Source organism: Danio rerio, chromosome 9 (assembly GCF_052040795.2).
Source record: "Danio rerio strain M-AB ecotype USA chromosome 9, GRCz13ab, whole genome shotgun sequence".
In the NCBI taxonomy this organism is placed as follows: domain Eukaryota; kingdom Metazoa; phylum Chordata; class Actinopteri; order Cypriniformes; family Danionidae; genus Danio; species Danio rerio.
Genome location: NC_141029.1, coordinates 23,337,114 through 23,355,887, shown reverse-complemented (window position 1 = coordinate 23,355,887; position 18,774 = coordinate 23,337,114). Strand labels below are relative to the sequence as shown.

Genomic DNA, 18,774 nt, shown 5'->3' with positions numbered 1-18,774 from the left:
CCGGAAAGAGAAGTTGTAACATTACCGGCAATTTGCCGGAATGCTGCGCTGTGTGAACGCAAAAGGAATATGTCCGGAATAAGCGCGTGCACGTCTAGAACGTGCTGACGTAAGACTTCTGCTTTAGCCAATCACAACAGTCAGACGCATTTACGTCCGCGCGGTTTGTGAGAATAAAAGCCTTTGAATATTTTTCCAGACACATTTAGCTGCTAGAAGTTAGTCAGATCACGTTTATATGTTCTCCTTAATGCCAACTGTGCAAATAATCATCGATAAGATGCTTATGATAAGCCGTTGTTTGTTTACCTTCAGTGTGCCCATGAAACAGCCTGTTAGCGCCAGCACACGCACATATTATGAACATCTCGACATGCGAATATGATCCTGTGAAAGTTGTTTACAATATTGATCATCAAAAGAGTTTGTAATTTAGTCAAATGTTTACAAATACAAGCGCAGCCGTTTAAAGCTCATTTCAGGTGAATGATGTCAGAATTTACCGGTATTTTGGAATGGATGTGTGAATGCTCTTTTCCGGAAATTTTCCGTAACGTCCTCGCCTGTGTGAACAGCGCTTTTTTGAATATACCGGTAAAGTCGTTCCGTAAATTTTCCGGATATTTACCGGTATTACTGTGTGAAAGGGGCTTATGACAATGACCAATCAGAGTCACTTGAAGGCGGGCCTTTCAGAGGAACTAGGAAATATGACAGTCGTTTTCATCTTAGCCGAGTAGCTGTATATAATCAAAGTGAGATTTATGAAAAAATACATGATTTCCTTCAAGTGAAACATGAGCACACATTGCTTTGCATTTTATAAACAGAACCAAGCCTTAAAATTACATTCTGGACCACCCCTTTAACTGTGTATCAAATCTGGCCACTTCAAATGCCAACAAAGTGTTTAATATCATTGTGTTATATGTCTCAGGTTCTGGAATCCTACTCTTTATCTTCCATGCAAACTTCCTCAATGAAATCACAGCTAGACTCTGCGGGCCCTGTAGTGTTCATGCTGTGGTACTGAATGACAAATTTCAGCTGCCCATCTTCTTGGTAAGACACTGATGTCATTATTGATCTTTTCAAATGCACAGTCTCTTTGTTTTGTTGATTGTCTTCAGTATTTCTGACTTTGCGTGCTGCTCCCCCTGCAGGACAGCCATTTCATTTACTCTTTCAGCCCTGTTCAAGGAGCCAACAAAATGTTCATCCGTCTGGCAGAGTCCCCCACAGCTAAGGTAATTAATTAAACTGTGACTTTAATAAATATGTGAGATTGTGTACATTTCTGTACGTATACAGACGCAAGTGGGAATAATTGAGGTTTTGCATCCGTAAAAGAGCTAGTTGTAGCTAATTTGGATTCCCTGGTTTATTGAAAATATCCGGCATGAAATGAAAATTGATGCAATTTTTTGGTCCACGTTATTCTGAACAGTTAATCAGTATAATCTTTTTTCCCTCCAAAAGTAATACAAAGTATAAGCATGAACTGTCCAAACCCACAGTCAGCCCTAAACCCCTGTCACCCCAATGGCAGAGAATAAAACTAAGCAGTACAAGATCAAAAACATAATGGAAAAAAGGTTTAATAATAAAAATAATAGTAAATATAGGATCCCAGTTGTTGTATAATTTGTCAACAGAGCCTTTAAATGTCAACCTAATCTTTTTCTATAGAAAAAAACATCAGATATTGTTGCCATAAAAAAGTGGGAGGAGGTTTAGAAGACTTTCTGAGCAATACAATCCATCTCCAGTCAGTGAGCTCAAGGCTATAAGATTAACATTCTTTCTGAAAATGAATCCCAAATCGCTGAAATGTCAAAAACAGCAATTAATAAACATAGTTCAAGAGAAATATTGATAATTTTAGATAAAGTATCAAAACAAGAATACCAAAGTTAAATAAAAGATCTGTTACATTACCACAGTAGCATTGGCAATAAATTAAAAGGACAAAATATTTTGTTTTGTCATAGAATCATTCTGAGTAGTTCTTCGTTTTCATTTAAACCATTTTTCAAATCGGCCTTTAGTTTTAATTTTTAATTTATTTTTTTATCTTATCCATTAATAAAAGCAGTGTTTCCTGTAGGATTTTTTTTTTGCTGTGGTGGCAGGCCCTTCAGACGGATCTTCCAACTACCTATGGCATCATTTTAATGAACATCATTATGGCATCATTTTAATAAAACGTTGTGAGCGCAGCATTACAAGTTGAGATCACATTCATGTAATATGAACATGTGAATCTCTTTACTTACAATCTGATTTACTCAGTTCGAGGTCTAACTCCGTGCCAACGCATACCTGTAGATGTGTTAAAAAATAATGAGAATATATTCAAGTCCTGATCAGGATGTAAGGTCCAATTCTGATCGAGTCTGAAACCTTGTGATTGGGCCCGATTTCCGATCACGTGATCTGATCTGAACATCCCTTGTAATGAGTATGTCTAATAAATGTCAATAAATGTCTCATTTATTAGATTTGCTTGGAATATTTATGAATGTCTCCAATAGACCTACAGAGCGGCATTATTTAGTCCTAAAGTAAAGTGAAACGGCCATAAACTCCAGCAAGGTAAAATCATTGTGTGCAGAACCATCGAGCTTTATCTATGAATAAAGGATAATTATGGAAACTCTGTTTATCATAACTAAAAGCAACGTTGTGTTTGCTGGCCTCACGCATTGCGCAGCCCTGTCAGTCAGTAAGGATGTAACTTGCTGCTTTGTTTACACTGCAAGATAGCTCTGCGACGGGTTTCACACTGCATGACTTTACAATAGGAAGAATCGCCAACAACTCTGTCCAAACTACGTCTCACAACCAAAAACACATAGTGCGTTTTTTTTTATTAAATACATAATGACAAAAAAGCCTTTAATGGGGTAGAAAATGTGCATATTTGCTCACCTGGGTTTGAAGGGAATTAGAAATTTCTCCTCAACTTTTTTCTTTTTTGACCTGGCTCTGTATTGCTCAGATGACACATCAAACAGACACGGGTGCTCCTGCCAAATTTACACTAGTTTTTCCATTTCTTGTGTCCAAATAAACTGAAAGCGAGCACTTTTAACTTCTTCCACAACCTCCTGCTGGCCTGCAGATACCCATACTAGTGGAAGCTGCTCTCTCATTGGCTGTAGTTGATCGCTGATGTTAATTTCAGTAAAAACTCATTTCACGCGGCAAGATTTGTTTGTTTGATTGACTTTATTAATCCCCAATGGGAAATACACATCACAGCAGAGCTTTCCATACCACAAATAAAAACCTTATAAAACCTTATAAAAACCTTAATAACATTACATTCATATTGCACACCTTATATCCAAAAACAATGAGTAAACACTTATACATGTCTAATAACTATTACAATTCAGCACAATTCATCTAGTATGATTTTGGTTATACAATCTGATCAAAGTTGGTAAAAATGACATCATCCGAACATGTGCAATCTCTTCTATAGAACAGAACCTGCCCTTTTTTTAAGCTTATTTAATTTGTTTTTCTCCTTCTCCAACAGTCCCCCTCTCCCTAGCAGATTACAGCATACAGAATCATAGAAGACACCACATAATCATAAAGTTTTCTTTCTTTTTTTCTTTTTCTTTTTTTTTTTTTTTACATTTTTTTATTTGTTGTAGCAATAAATACAGTACAATGGTTCCACTTAAGAAAGTGTACATTTCCCACTGCTCAACATTTTTGTTTTCTACAAACTATAAAGTAATAGAACACAATACAAATAAAGTTTCATGAAATAAAATATATGAAAATAACAGTAACAATAAAATGGTAACAGAAATAATAAACTAAATATACATAGCTCAAGAGAGGGTCAAATCTTTATTTATTCACTCAACTTTAGGTTATTGTTAACTGAATTTCTAATTTAAAGAGAGGATTAAGTGGGCGAGTGCAATAGGTTGTAAATTGAAAATTGTTTGTTCTTTGGATGGAAATTAGATATGATAAGTATATATAATATAATATAATATTTTTAATATTTTTATGAAGATTGGATGGAGCAATCTAATGTAATCAGTCCACTTGGACCAGATATTTCTAAATGCATTAATTTGAAGTCGAAGGGAGAATGTAATTTTTTCCATCACATAAATATTATATACCATCTCTAGCCATTGTTGGGTTGTTGAAGATTCAGGAAGTAACCAGTGTCTTGTAAATGCTTTTTTCCCTGTGATTATTAAAATATCAAGAATTTATTTGATTTACTTATTTGGATATCTGAGCTTCCAAAATAAATAACCAAGAATTGAAAGGGTAGCGTGATATTAAGTATGTTTTCTATTACTTCATGTACTTCTATCTAAAATTGTTTGTTTACTGGATATTCTCAAAAAATGTGCCAGTGATTAGATTCCTGAGACCCACATAGTCTCCAGCACTTAATGTCCTTTCCTGTGGCGTATGCTCTTTTTTTTGGCGTGATGAAAAATCTTATTAGACATTTCCATCCAAAGAATCATAAAAAGATTTTAACAGTGTCTGATACACACCAAAGGACCTCAGTCGTCTTCATAAATGAATGCGGCTCTGACCCTTCTTATACACCTGAGTTGTATCTTCAGACCAATCGAGCTTGTTGTTCAGATAGACACCCAGGTACCTATATGATGGAACAATCTCAATTGCTGACTCCTGTATAAACACTGGCACCACTTGTCATGGGTGTCTACTAAAATCAACAATCATTTCTTTGGTTTTTTTAGACTATTTTAAGACTATTTGTTTCACACCAGTCAGCAGATCTTTTTTAAAAGCAACCTAAACTCACTCTCATCATGATCCTTTATGTAACCAACAATTGCAGAGTCATCAGAAAACTTCTGTAGATGACCATTTTTGGAGCTGTATTGAAAATCTGACATTTAGAATGTAAATAAATATGGAGCTAAAACTGTTCCTAGAGGAACACCCATGCTACTCATTACAACTTTTGACACAGTTATGCATCCTAACATACTTTCGTCTATTTGTGATCTAGACAGTTAACCAAACCAACTTCCCATACTTTTTTGTAAACCTGCATTTTGTAATGTTGCCTTCAGTAGTGCAGGCGGAAGTGTTGAATGCACTTGGAAAATCAAAGAAAGTGATCCCAACAGTATTACCTGATGTTTGCAGATGACTTAAAGATTTGTGCAAAAGATAAATAATTGCATCATCTAACCCTACACCAGTTTTGTACGAAAACTGCAGTCTGTCCTTAAAGCACTCAACAGCTGCTTAATAAACTTTGAAACTAATCTTTCAAAAAGTTTCATCAACTGGGCTGGTAGAGCTATTGGTACTGGGACTGGTACTACACATGATGCCTTCCATAAAATGGGAATTCTTTCCAAAGGCAAACTCAAATTAAATATGTAATGAACCACCCAACAGATTTGATCTGCACAGGCTTTAAGAACAGAGCTGATGCCGTCAGGTCCTGCAGATTTCTTCCCTTTAATTCTCCTCAATCTATTTCTTACTTGTTCTATGGTTACGTCTAGTTTAGTAACAGACTCGCAAGTAGAAAAATTAGATGTTAAAACTGACGGTGGATCTAAAAAGAAAATCTGTGTTCTCGGATGACACTGAATCGCAGACAGGTCCAGATATTTAGCACGCCAAATATCTCACGGGCATCCGCGACTCATCTGCGATTCTCTCAGATCGCTTCTTTGATAGTTCACACTGTGGGATTGTTACTCGCTTGTGATTTTAGCCGTTTGTCGGCGAGTTAAAATCGGGGCTAAAAACATACAGTCTGAACTTGCATTAAACAAATATGCATAGCACTAATACGATTACAGAAAAGTTCACTCTGTTGTAGATCACTTACATTTTTAAATGTTTGGTGCGATTATAACCCACTATAAAAAAATAAAATAAACATTTTGAATGTGAAGCTGTTATGTAGCCGTGGCGGGAATGTATTTTGGTGTGGCGCCCCGCCACGGAAGAATGAATGTAGCTGAAACTATGAGTAGACGACCATAAAAAGTGTGAAGGAAGCAATCTTAATGAATATTAACAGTGTCTTTCTTTTTTCCACAGGTGAAACTCCTCATTTGTGCGTACAGAGTCCAGCTACAGTGAAGTCAGAGGGTCACTGCAGGAGCTCGTCCTCTCCAAAAACTGAGACTTTTCCTACACCTGCTGAACATGAGATTCTTTAGGAATGGTTTAGTTTTACTTGTGTGGAATAAACTGAAAGACAGTAATACTAACAGGTCAATGACAACAGTCACAGTTCTCAGCGTGACTTATAAGTTCTTGTTTAGCTAAGTGTTGCAACCAGTTTCCAGAGGTCCGATTTTTGTGTATTGAAAATGCATCACCCTCGAGGTCAGCATGAAATATGATAAATTCGGGCTTGCGTCTGAAGGTCATTTGTAAATCTTGTTTGTATAGTGTTCCTTTTATTTCATTTCTTTTTAAATAGAATAATTTATCACTCCAGATTCTCACCCACTGTTTCGTTTTATGTTCGGTGTGTTTAACCAGACAGCGCACTTGTCTGATGTGTGCAGAATGAATGAAAGAATGAGCAGTTCTCATCTCCCTGTTGCTTTGCATTCTAGGGGCCACAAAAAAAAAACTGGACACCAGTGTGACTGAACATCAGAAACGTGTGCTTTAAAACATTTTCTTTGCAGAGAATGTGATTTTAATCCTAAATTGGATCTGTAATGAAGCCATTATTTTTTAAAGAAATGTATGAATGTGTACGTTTAGCTTGTTCACTATTTTAAGGGCTAATGTGTGATTGCATTGAGAGGAGGATCCACACAGGTTGAAGTCATCCAGGTAGAAGCGATTATTAGAACGGGTCACTTTTATGCTGGTTAGGAGCGATCGTGACTCTTTTTACATGTCGTCGTGCAGGTTGAACACAAGCCCGGTTTAATTTCTTATTAGATTTCACATTACAAATCAAATCACTTGACTGAACTGAAGAGTCCGATCTTATTTTGAGTTTGGACGTGCAGTGAAGGCTTCTTCTGTTGTGTTGTTCATGGCCTGCCTCTCTTCGTCCTGTCATTGTACTATTAGTAAGTGAGAGAACGACTGCTCATTGATTCATTTCCTCTTTTGACTACAGTAAATAAACTGTACATATATTTCCATAACAATCAGTTTTATTCTTTTCTCTTTAATACAGCAACAAGGAATAAACGGTTCTCTAAACGTGTGCAGCATTAAGAGTCTTTCGTCAGTGTAACAAAGCAGAGCAAATGCAGTTTCAAATGTTTTCAAATGGGAAAGGTGGCCTGTAGCCAGCAAGCACACGAGAGTGGCTAATAGAATTGACTACAGTATATTTATATATATATATATATATATATATATATATATATATATATATATATATATATATATATATATATATATATATATATATTCCATAAGGGCAGCAACAAAAAGACTACATTTACAAACCCATCTGATAAATATACACACGTGTTTGTGTTCTTATTTGGCATGTATTCATCACATGCAGAGTAATATGAACACTTGGACATTATTTTTGCTACAGCTAAATGAGTATATGTTCCTTTCCACTAATAAAAGACTAAAATTGGTCTTAAAGGGATAGTTCACCCAAAAATGAAACCTCTTTTACTCACTTGTTTCAAACCTTTAAGAAAAAGTTAAGAAAGCTTAAAGTCTGTACTTTTTGGGTGAACTATATATTTAAAATATAAAGCAAAGAACTACAGGGGACTAATAAAATAGACTAAACAGATGACTGTGGATAGTGTGCCAAAAACAGATAATTCTGTCATCTTAAAATCTCTCGTTTCAATCCTGTTTTCACTTCTTTTCCCATTTGTTGAACACAAAGGAAGATCTTTTGAAAAATGTTGGAAACCAATCATCGACTGCCATTGTGTTTTTCATAACGTGAATAGCAATGGCATCCCGTTTCCAACAATATTTATAACTTTATATTGTGCGTTCAACAGAAAAAAACTAATTCTTAAAGAGTTGGAACCACTTGAGGGTGAGTAAAAGAGGAGTACGTTTTCATTTCTGTGTGAACTATCCCTTTTAAAGTGTTTGAGGGATTCACTTACACGTGAACATCTTTTAAAAACTAAAATACAGGAGTGTTTATATCTGTCATGCAAACTAATGTTTAACTTACTGCCACCTCGAAATACTACAAATGTAGTACAAAAGTTATAGAGAAAACAATACCTAATATTTAATTAAAAAGAGTCTCATTCTAGTCTGATTATATCAACTTGTGCACGCGTTGAAGAATTCTGGCTCAAGCACGTAAGTATTTCTGTATATATTGTATTGCATCGTTGTCCGACACTGTCAGTGTGTGTGTGTGTGTGTGTGCAGTGGATCACATTAGGTTTCACAAACTGCGTCACTCGATTCCATCCCATCAGTGTCATCAAGTCTTCAGAAAGGGATTGTTCGTACCAAAAGGACGCTTGTTTTATGCAATATCGACTTCTCAATTAAACTTATCTGTTGTATGTCGAATGGAATTAATTATCACAGAAACAATTTTTATTTTTAATATGACTCTTACGCAATGCAGTTGGTCATATACTGACCCTACTGCATGTGCTGCTTAGTGTTTACATCACACTTTTGTTCAAATAGACTTATTGAAGGCTTCAGTAACAGCGATTAACCTCTCGATTAAAATTTATGTGTGTGCTGGTTTAAATTATTACTTTAAAAGTCCAAATAAGTGAAGAAATATTCTGTGAATAAACCCATTTCACTTCATGAACAACTCATGAGCAACTCTTAAATGGCAGTATTTATTTCCACTAGTGCTGTAGCATTCATTTTTTAAAACGTACTTATTATTATTATTATTGTATTGAATTAGGGTGAAATCTGTCGAATTGTTCCGCCAAAAATAATTGTATTGGATTATCAAATTGTTTAATTAATCTATCTACATATATCGTAGATAATATCTAAACTATTTTAAACGCGTGGTGGCTAGGCTAGGTTAATTGTTACATAGTTAAACGTTCGCGTGCGTGCACGTGGTGCGCGCTCTAGAGAGGTCTAGTTCGTGGGAGAATCGTTCTTTTGAATCGATTCTTTTCAGCGAATCAGTCGAACCAATTTAAACAACTGATCTGAAATGTTCGTTCACGATTACACCAGAGCTGTTCCCTTTTTCAACAACTCACTGACTCGTGCACACATCTGATTCACAACGAGCTATTAAAAGTAGATGAGTGAGCTGATTTCAATGGGATTTCGAATAAACCAGGCATTTACTCGATTAAAAGTAAGTCTCCAATATCTCAAATGCATAAAAATGCAAGTAATTCTTACTTGAAATGTGTTTTTAGATGTTATTTAACATGTTTTCCAAATCGAATCGTTTAAGTTCAAAAGAATCAACTCATATGAACGTTTCGGACTTCCATTAGGCCGCGCGTGCACGTATCCCGCGTGAGTAGCGCGTTTCTCCTCCCACGAGCCAAGAACGTCCGTACGTTTTCACGCATGCGCGCCAGGATTTATGTCAAGGCACAAAAGTGGCGCTCTATCGTCTCCAGCTCTACTCCGGTAAGCATTTCTCTGGCGTTTTGATGCAGAACTGTGCGTAATTGCCCAAAGTTTTTACAACTATGTCCGCCACGGATCTCGAGCCGATCAAAGCACCGGCGTCACCTGTATTTGTACGCTACGGTAATTTAGCGTGCAATTTTACCCCGCCTGAGATTTCCCCCTCCGCCGTGGCAGGGTGCTGTTGCCTATGCTCTCGCGCATTGTTTCGCTCGCTCTCTAATGGCGGACGTGAGGCAGTGCTGCCCACTGACTGAAGGGGGCAAAATGATCTGCCAATTAGGACATTACTCTTGTTTATTGTAGCTGGTTGATGGATGCGTTTTAGACCCTAGTTAATTTGACTAGCTTGGATTATGAAATATTTGTGATTAGTCACATATAGGCGTTATAGTTGATGTTTCCTAACTGTGCAGCGCCCCCACAGGGCTCCACGTGTATTAGCGTTTGATTACCGCTCTGGGGTAACTTCAATTAAACCATAAACCGGCAAGTTAACTCCATTCTCGAAGAAAACCGAAAGGGGGTCACGGGTCTAGTCATAAACAGAGCTGTGTTCGGTATCTAGAAGTGTTTAATGTCTGATAGCAAGACTCGAAATTGGTCACAGTGTTATTCACGTGTTTTTATTGAAACACCTCGTTTTTTATAGTGTCAAGATCCATATATTCGGATACTTCTGATTCACATTCGACTTCCGTGTCGTTTTGTCCCGTCGATTATGCGCCAATAACTACTTCTGAGTAATATTTTTTTCACTACAATAACAATGGCGCAGTCTCGAAGGCTCTCCTCCCTCGTTTCGCCGCTAATCCAATGGCTGCATGCGCCAGAGAGGCCAGGGGTGGGAGCACAGCCGACACATGGGCCGGGGGTTTGCGTGAAAAGGGGCAAATTGTGAGGCTCCTCCCGCCTGGGGGTTTCACGTAGCAAGTTTTCGGACCCGTTGACCCTTGAGTTTCCTGATTATAATGAAAGCCTATGAAGAACGGCGTGCTGACGTCGTCATCCGGTTGCCTTGACAGCGCGCGGATCGCAGTCGGGTGTGTGTGTGGATACGGAGGGTCCGGAGTCAAGGGCACGGCCCAAGGGGTGAATGGTAGGAATTGCCCCAAAATGGCTTCATTATGCTGCTAATTGACACAATTGGTGTTGGGAAAGTGCAGATTTAAGGGGCCACGAGAGCTGTGATGTGTTTTGCGGGGATCGTTGTTGTTCTGGTGCAGACTTGGCGCGCGCGTGGCGCATATGCATGTGATTATATCACGTCTGAGAGCTGGATCAGTAACACTGCATATACTTTCCTCTCTTCGGCATCATGATCATCACATCATGCTGCAAGGAAAGCCCACAGATACACAGTGTGAACTTGTTTGTTGCATCTATATGAGCAGTGCTTTTGTTTTTACTGTCGCCTCCATAAAGAGTATCTGCATCAACATTGAGATCTCAGCTCAAATGGGGCATTATGTGTGAACCCCTGAGAATGGATCAAGATACTCTACATGATCTGCATTGCAGTCCAGATGTATTGAAGTTCAACCAGAAGTCTTTGAATTTGGAAATACATGTCTGCTTTGACGATCCATCCACTGTAAAGTTCTACAAAACAGTTTTTTGTGTGTACTTGCTGCTCATGCTTTAGACATTTAAGCTCTTGGCATATATTGTTCAGCATTACAGATTCTTCAGAGTAGCACATGTTTGATGTCAGTATGTGTTTTCTATTTAAAGTACAAGTGTGTTGATTTATTAGAATAGACTAAAACTATTACAGTGTTTGAGTTTTGTAAAAAAATAAAATAAATGTAAAAAATACATTTTTATATATATATATATATATATATATGTATATATATATATATATATATATGTATATATATATATAATATAACATAATTTAGAATTACATATTAAACTCCAAATCATTTTCACGTTTTTATTTAATAACTGAAAATTACAGGTATAGAGTTCTGAACCATGTACCCTTTCTTGTAGTTCATAATGTAAAGAGCACGTATGATGGAAATCATCTTTTGTAAGCTGTTTGGACAGAACTGTGTGTAGTGTGTCCACGGTTATATTGGGTTGATAAAAACACTGTCTTTTTTTTTTCTTACGTAAAAAATGGGATCCAAAGCCCTCCCATTTTAAGGCCCACCGCAACGTGATGTAGTAGTGCAGTTGCCCTGCCCACCATATTCATGCTAATACGCCACGTATTAACATGTCTACATAGTAATGCGTATAATCATAAGACAGGATGTGCACAAAGCAACTGTGATTAAAAGATCTGTTCAGCTCGCTGTGATCAGCTGCACCTCAAGAATGAGTTTGTAATATGGACAGTAAAACTTCTTCGTAATTCTTCACCTCAGCCGAGTGTCAGTACAATTATAAAAGATGCTTCAGTCCTGGTTTATGGATACTAAATCAGGACTATTTTATACATGAACATAACGGATATCAATACAGCAGTGATTAATAACGTGCATCGTCACGTGCATTGATGTGCAAAAACAGTGAGAGAGTGAGAGCGCTTGCACGTGTGCAAACTTTATAACGACATTGTGTGTAAATTAACTCCAAAACCAATACATCAAATAACCGTTGAGAAAGATCTTACTGCGTTAAGGTAAATCTGCTCCATTCTTGTCTGTCACTGTGCTGCTTAAGCCTGATTTATACTTCTGCGTCAAGTGACCGGTGTAACCCACGGCGCATGCAACGCGCGTGGCTGTGCATTTATACTTCTGCGCGCTGTCTCTGTTGGTCTGCATTAACACTTCCGAAATGCTAGTTGGCAGTGAGGTGTAAATCTTCCTCTGTGTCGAGTTTCGTCGCTGCTTTTTTGCTTTTCCTGAACACTTCCTGGATGTACAAGTTGCTCAAGCTCGCTCATTTTGAGGCAGGAACCGGCGGACAACTTTAACTATGAGGTAAACACAAAACAAAACTATCCATCCGGAGCTCCTTCACGGGACTCCACACTTGTAAACAATCGCTCGCGCCATTCACGCGGCTCTCAGTCCCGCCCAGACTCGTCAGCGCTACCAAGCCGACCAATCACAGAGCTTGCGCTACGCGTTGTTGCGACGTGTAGTTACATTTTTTTGAGAGGTGCACGTCAGTGACGCCGATGGCCATGGCGAAGGGCTATGCGTCAGCGCCGTAGCATACGCCGGCGTTTGACGCAGAAGTATAAATCAGCCTTTATTCGTGAGATGCAGCAGGAGAAGCTACACCCATCATTACAAAAGTGAGTAATCTCTTTGGCTCTGACATGCACGTGGGAACGATGGGCGGGGAGAACCAGCTCATTTCCATTAAAGGCACAGGCAACAAAAACAGCTACAAAGTCAAAACAGCTCAAACTTCCAATATACACAAAGGTTTAATAAATAATCTGATGGTTATTTTGAGCTGAAACGTTAGACACATTCTGGAGACACAAAAGACTTCTTTTAAATCTTAAAAAAGGGGTAAAACAGGCACCCTTTAACATTTTAAAATGTAGAGTCCCAGGTCAGTTTCACTTTCGTGCAATGCATTATTATAAGTTCCAAATCTAGAGTTTGGAAACCATTTAGGTTCCATATGTTCTATGTCAGTCATTTTTTTTTCATCTTTTCCATGATTTGGATTCCAAATCTAGATAGGAGATCAGCAATATACTGGTAAAAAGTGTATGCAATGATTTATTACAGGAACATGTGTGCAATACAGTTTTGCATTTATGGTCCTGTTTACAATTAGACTTACTGTTGTACTTTTACTATATAATCACTTCAGTCAAGTGTTTGAAATAGAGTGGAGGAACTATGATGTCACCTTGTAAGCTAATCGGCTGTTAGCATAAAACTGGTTCCCTTGATAAAATCCTTATAGGATTTACCCATAGGCTTTTTTAAGATTGCAAATAATAAGCTACGTGTTCAAACACTGTTCATTACACTTACACGTTTTGTCCAGCCGGATAATCCTCAAACGAAAATACAACTTTGAGCACTTTTGTATTTTAAATGCAAACGCAAGAATTGAAAAGCTAACACTAAGCTATTAACGGACTGCACCTCAGTGCGCTCGCCTGTGACGTCATCACCGCCCTGCTAACGACTTTTCAAGCTTATTTTTAGAAATATGGTCCATTACAAAGAGCTAATCTCTTTGTATATTATATCATAATGCAAGCTATATATTCCAAACAAATAAATACGAAAAACACATGGACCTATGTGCATTTTTGGATCGTTTTTACATGGGAAATACATCTGTTTTGCTTTACAGTTGTTGTAAAAGTTTTAAAACTATGTAAAAATGTGCTTGCATAGTATTATCACAAAACATATTTATACAAGTGTATTGCTTGTGTGCACACAGCCTGCTTACCTTAACAGACGACAGAAATGAGTCGCATCTTTTAAATTGCATGCAAGTTCCATCATGGACACAGAACAACGTTTTATGTCACAAAGTACAGCGAAAACCAGCCCATACCACATCTGCTATACATTTTATGGAGAAGTGTAAATCTTGCAGTTATGACAGAAGAAATGTTTTCAGATGAAGAAAAAAATGACAAAAAATCACCTGATGACATTAAAATAGCAGTTAACATGTATGTATTTTTACACATTTATTCACACATTTGCATTACTTAAAGCAGGACAGAGACAGGCTGCACTGGTAAGCAGTATCTTCATAAGATCGTTTAATTAAAATAAATGATCAACAAATTAGTCTGTCTCGACAGGCTTTACAAGTGAAGGCATTATCTACACACAATATTAATTCCCAATTAGAAAAACACTACAAACTATAAAATACTATTTATGAAAATACTTAAATCACAGGCAAATCCAAATGCCCAACAAAAGTGAGGTGCGCTCCAGATCAGTCCAGCTCGATGACGTATAATGTTTCTGACACTCCCATTTAGCAACTTGACAGCAACCGTCTTTTTAAAGAAGAGTTACCGATTTAAAAAAATCAAGAGTGTGGTGTAACTGATGTGTTTTATGTCGTAGAACAAAACGTGAAAGTATGTTGAGTTTGTGTTAGCCACAAACCTATTTAAGCGATTTTACTGAAACCCCATTCAAAAAACCTGTTGACTTTGTGACAAGGAAACTGGAACTGCTAAAATGCTAATTTGCTTCCAGGTTTTTGCATACAAATTGACATTACAGTTCCTCCACTCTATTGCTTTTCTCTTTTTTCGCCAGTAATCTATATGTGGGGTGTATGTGCAAGAGCGCCCACTAGCGTTCCGTATGAATGAAACCGCAACATTACAGTGTGATCACAGCACTTTCAGCTCTTATTTTCTCAGTATATATAATCATAAATAGCATCATCTTAATAAATACCAGAAAATGTGAAATGTTTTAAAGTCCATATCGTCCATCCCCAATCTAGAGTTGTGGTGAACACTTTTATTTTAATTTTTTTAAGAGGCACCTTGTAATTTGATGTTATTAATCCCTTGGTGAATTCCTAACCACATTGCCATCTGTCATTATTAAGCGACTGACCAAATTTGTTAGTTTTGTGGGCTGTATTAGTCATATTTGCCTATCAGTTTAGCTTATGTAATTGGCTTCCTGACTAGTGGTCTTCCTTTACTGCACCTCCTCCTGACCTTGTGGGTCCATCAGGTAATTGTTCAGCTCATTGTGTTTGTGTCTACAGGTGGTTGCCTAAGCAATGGACGGAGATTTGGAAGCCAGAGCAGATGTTGAGGAGGCATGTACAGTCACAGGGGAGGAGGAGGAGGTGGGTCAAATGGAAACCACGCCCGAAATAGAGCTGTCTCCATCTGCAGAAGAGTCACAGACAGCACCAGACCTGCCCACAGCCTCGGAAGACAATGATGACGATGTGGTATTGGTAGAAGAGCCTCCTGCTCACTCTCAGGGGAAAGTACAGCCCCCCATCTCCACACCTGCAGAAACCCTCGATGCTGCCAAAGACTGTGCGGAGTCGGCTACCACGGCAACAGCTCCCTCCAAATCTCCCAGTCCTCCCTCCTCTGCAGCTACCAGTGGCACAACTGCATCCACCACGGCCAAAAGCCAAAGCGAGCCAATCGTTATTGACGACGAGGAGGATTCAGAGCTCAAGGGCACCGCCTCTTCCTCCGTGCCGCCCCCTGAGGTGGAGGATGCCCTGAGCAGCACAGAGCCTGACTCTGAAATCCAAATTGCCAGTGTTACCACGCTGGGTACGGACTCTTCAGCGGTTGCCATGGATACGTCAACAGCATCGCCACTGGCGCTGTGTGCTCAAGAGGATATAAACCTCATGATCACGAATGTGACATCGCTGAAAGACGGGGATGGTCCAGCGGCAGCCCCTTTGGAGGAACTGGAGGGGGCTGAGAACGGACTGCAGATAAGCAGTGCATTCAGCCTGAACCCAGAGGCCCAGCAGAACCAGGGTACAACCGGCAGACCTTCACCCACGTTCAACCCAGGACGCATTAGTGCCGCGAGCCAGCCTGTGCAGAATGGAGAAACGGGGACACACCAGAGATCTGGTAATTCATCCACACTCAGCTGCTGTGTCATCCTCTACCAAGCACATGTACATAAGGCTTGCATTGACTTGTTTCTCTAGTACTGACCTAACAATCCCAGGTTTCCATTTTCAGATGTCAGTGCACCATTATCCGTAGTCCATGGAATAAAAGATGAAGAGTTTATACAAGGAAAGAGTGCAAAGCTAGAGATTACTAACTGCATCTTTTCTAATTTCAGTTTCATACAGAAGTAGTAACACACCTTTTTAACCATATTGTGATACAGGGCTGCACGACATTGAAAAAAACCTAGTATTGTGATATTTTTTTAGTTTGCAATATGAATACTATTTCACCACATAATTTGAATATCTCTATTTGTAAAGTATTTATAATGTTAGATCGATTGGCATGATTCTGCATCTCCATATAATCTAATAAACAATCTATCAACTTTTTGGGGTCCCCTGACACATTTTCGTTGCAGTCTGTAGTATGTCAGGCATTGGCCGGTATAGAACAGTATGATAACCTTGGGTAAAAATGTCATGATATCACGGTATTGTAATTACTGCTCTAAATATCTTCTTTTAAAGTGTCTGGGTAAAAAAAAACACTTTTAAAAACCATAAATGACAGCAAACATTGAATGAATTCTACTGTCTTAATTGACCCTTCGCTAAGCCCCCGCCTTCCTTAGTTACTGTTGTTATGCCTGTCAAGCTTTCGTGCCTGGAAAGTCTTATTACAATATGCATGCCCCAGTGTCAGACATTGCCAGGGATATAATTTGTCATTTTTGGCGAACAGGTGAGATATCCGAGAAAGCCAGACAAAAAAGAACTGCAGTATGCATTACAGGGGTATATTCATGACTTAATAGGCAACTGATTAGTGAATAATTCCATCAAAATTGAAGCTACGTAAGCCTAGCCGCCTCATATGCTGACCATTCAACAGCTTAGTTCATGCACAGCTAGAGAGGTGAAATTTATCAATAATCTAATAATAACAAATTAAACCATGATTTCCTTTTTTAGCCAAAAAGCCTGATGGATTAATTGTTGTGCAATGAAATATAGCCTTACTAACCAACGAGGAAACACGCATGCTTCTACATAATTCATTGATGGAAAGAACAGCCATAAAAGGGAAATTGATGGATTTGTACCGAATATTAGTATCATTTACTCATAACAATGTACAGCACCTATAACTGTCAGTAAGTTTGTGCTTTTTATACTGTTTCTTTTGTAATTTGCAGTTAAGTGAAAAATAAATAAATTGAAATGCAAACAAAGTATAAATAGCAGAAGTGAACCTGATTTTCCCTACCAGCAAATATTAATCAGACACGAAATATAAAAGCAGACACTTACCTGCCATAACATCGTCACCAATGACTAAATCTCCAAAAGACAGCCGAAAACATCAGTGAATTGTAGCTCTGACATGGTCATGAGGGATATATATGATTGAAAAACAGCTGCGGGTGAAGTATATTGATCACAAGTGCTCAGATTGTGATCACATCTCAGTTTTGTTCTGTTGATTTGTAATTTCAATTATTTGTAGCTTGAAACAGATGGAAATATGATTGCTATTAGTATGACTACTTTGGCGAGGGCTTTAACAGAGCAGTGCTCTTATAATCGAGCAAAAAAATAGAAAAAGACAGCTGGGAAAAATAACCTGTTTTTGTATTTTTGTAGGAAACACAGTTTAGATCTTTTAAGATGTGAGTTATTGTCGTCCATCACTGAATGTGTCAGGAAAATAGAAAACAAAACCAACTTATCTCCGCTCTTTTAGCACCCCTCACAGAGCTTGATCCACGCTGACATGTCTCCCATTTGGTTTTAGGTTTTGCAAAAGGAATAAAGCTCCACCACCCCGTCCAAACTTTTATGATACCGGTGTCAGATTTGCAAAATCCATATGCACAGCGCTTTGGCTTACTTCCCTTGCTCCAAAGCTTGACAGGCCTCCTGCACATAGCTAAGGTTGCTAAACCATGACTGGTGTGTGGCGGTTTTTGGGTGTGGCTTAGTGAAAAACCAATTAGTTTCCGATTTCAGACACCGATTTCTTTTCAACTTAAAAAAGGCATCTTTAGATATTTTTCTTTTCTTTGGAAGTGTTTTTCGAGTCTAGCAGTATTCAAGTACAGTAACTGAATGATAAAAATGAAATTAATTCAGTAAAATAAATCATTGTTAAAGTTACAAGTGGTATAGTTGATTATGCCTGAACACTTTTAAGGTCATTATACAGTCACAGGCATGAAAAACCCATGCAAATGATGAATTATAATCCAGACTCAACATTGCATATGCTCGCAATGTGACTATTGCGAATGAGCACATTGCAATATCGATGCTAATAGGATATATTGTGACATGCATCCAAGTAAAAATTAATATTAAGAAAGAGAAACTGTTTCTATAGAAGAACTTGTTTCTATACGTTCACGTTTGGTTGGGTCTTAGTATAAGTATTGCACTCAAAAGATGAGACAGATGATTGTGAGCTTCCTGGAGCAGGACTTATTGAACCTAATGATTGGAGTGGTCATGCATATGTCTCGAGAGAGAGAGAAGTTACATGATTGAAAGGTACAGTTAGGACATTTTGATTAAAAATTATAAAGTCAGAACATTTTA

At 38.1% G+C, this 18,774-nt stretch overlaps 2 protein-coding genes across 9 annotated transcripts in view; both read left to right on the top strand.

The window, feature by feature from the left end:
• mphosph8 (M-phase phosphoprotein 8) overlaps window positions 1–7,225 on the top strand; it is a 28,411-nt gene extending 21,186 nt beyond the window's left edge. The window contains 3 exon segments of the mRNA NM_001126433.2: window positions 938–1,062; window positions 1,164–1,247; window positions 6,088–7,225. Of these exon segments, the coding sequence (NP_001119905.1) occupies window positions 938–1,062; window positions 1,164–1,247; window positions 6,088–6,129 (251 nt within the window). The 3' untranslated portion in view covers window positions 6,130–7,225.
• Window positions 7,226–9,166: 1,941 nt separating this feature from the next.
• zmym2 (zinc finger, MYM-type 2) overlaps window positions 9,167–18,774 on the top strand; it is a 30,582-nt gene continuing 20,974 nt past the window's right edge. For 2 of the 8 annotated variants that reach the window (XM_087267705.1, XM_087267702.1), the window contains exons 1-2: window positions 9,167–9,307; window positions 15,283–16,129. In XM_087267705.1, the coding sequence (XP_087123831.1) occupies window positions 15,298–16,129 (832 nt within the window). In that variant the 5' untranslated portion in view covers window positions 9,167–9,307; window positions 15,283–15,297. Of the gene's footprint in view, window positions 9,308–9,537; window positions 10,691–15,282; window positions 16,130–18,774 lie in introns of those variants that run through there. The other 6 variants (XM_087267699.1, XM_087267698.1, XM_087267704.1 and 3 more) reach the window with 3 other exon arrangements.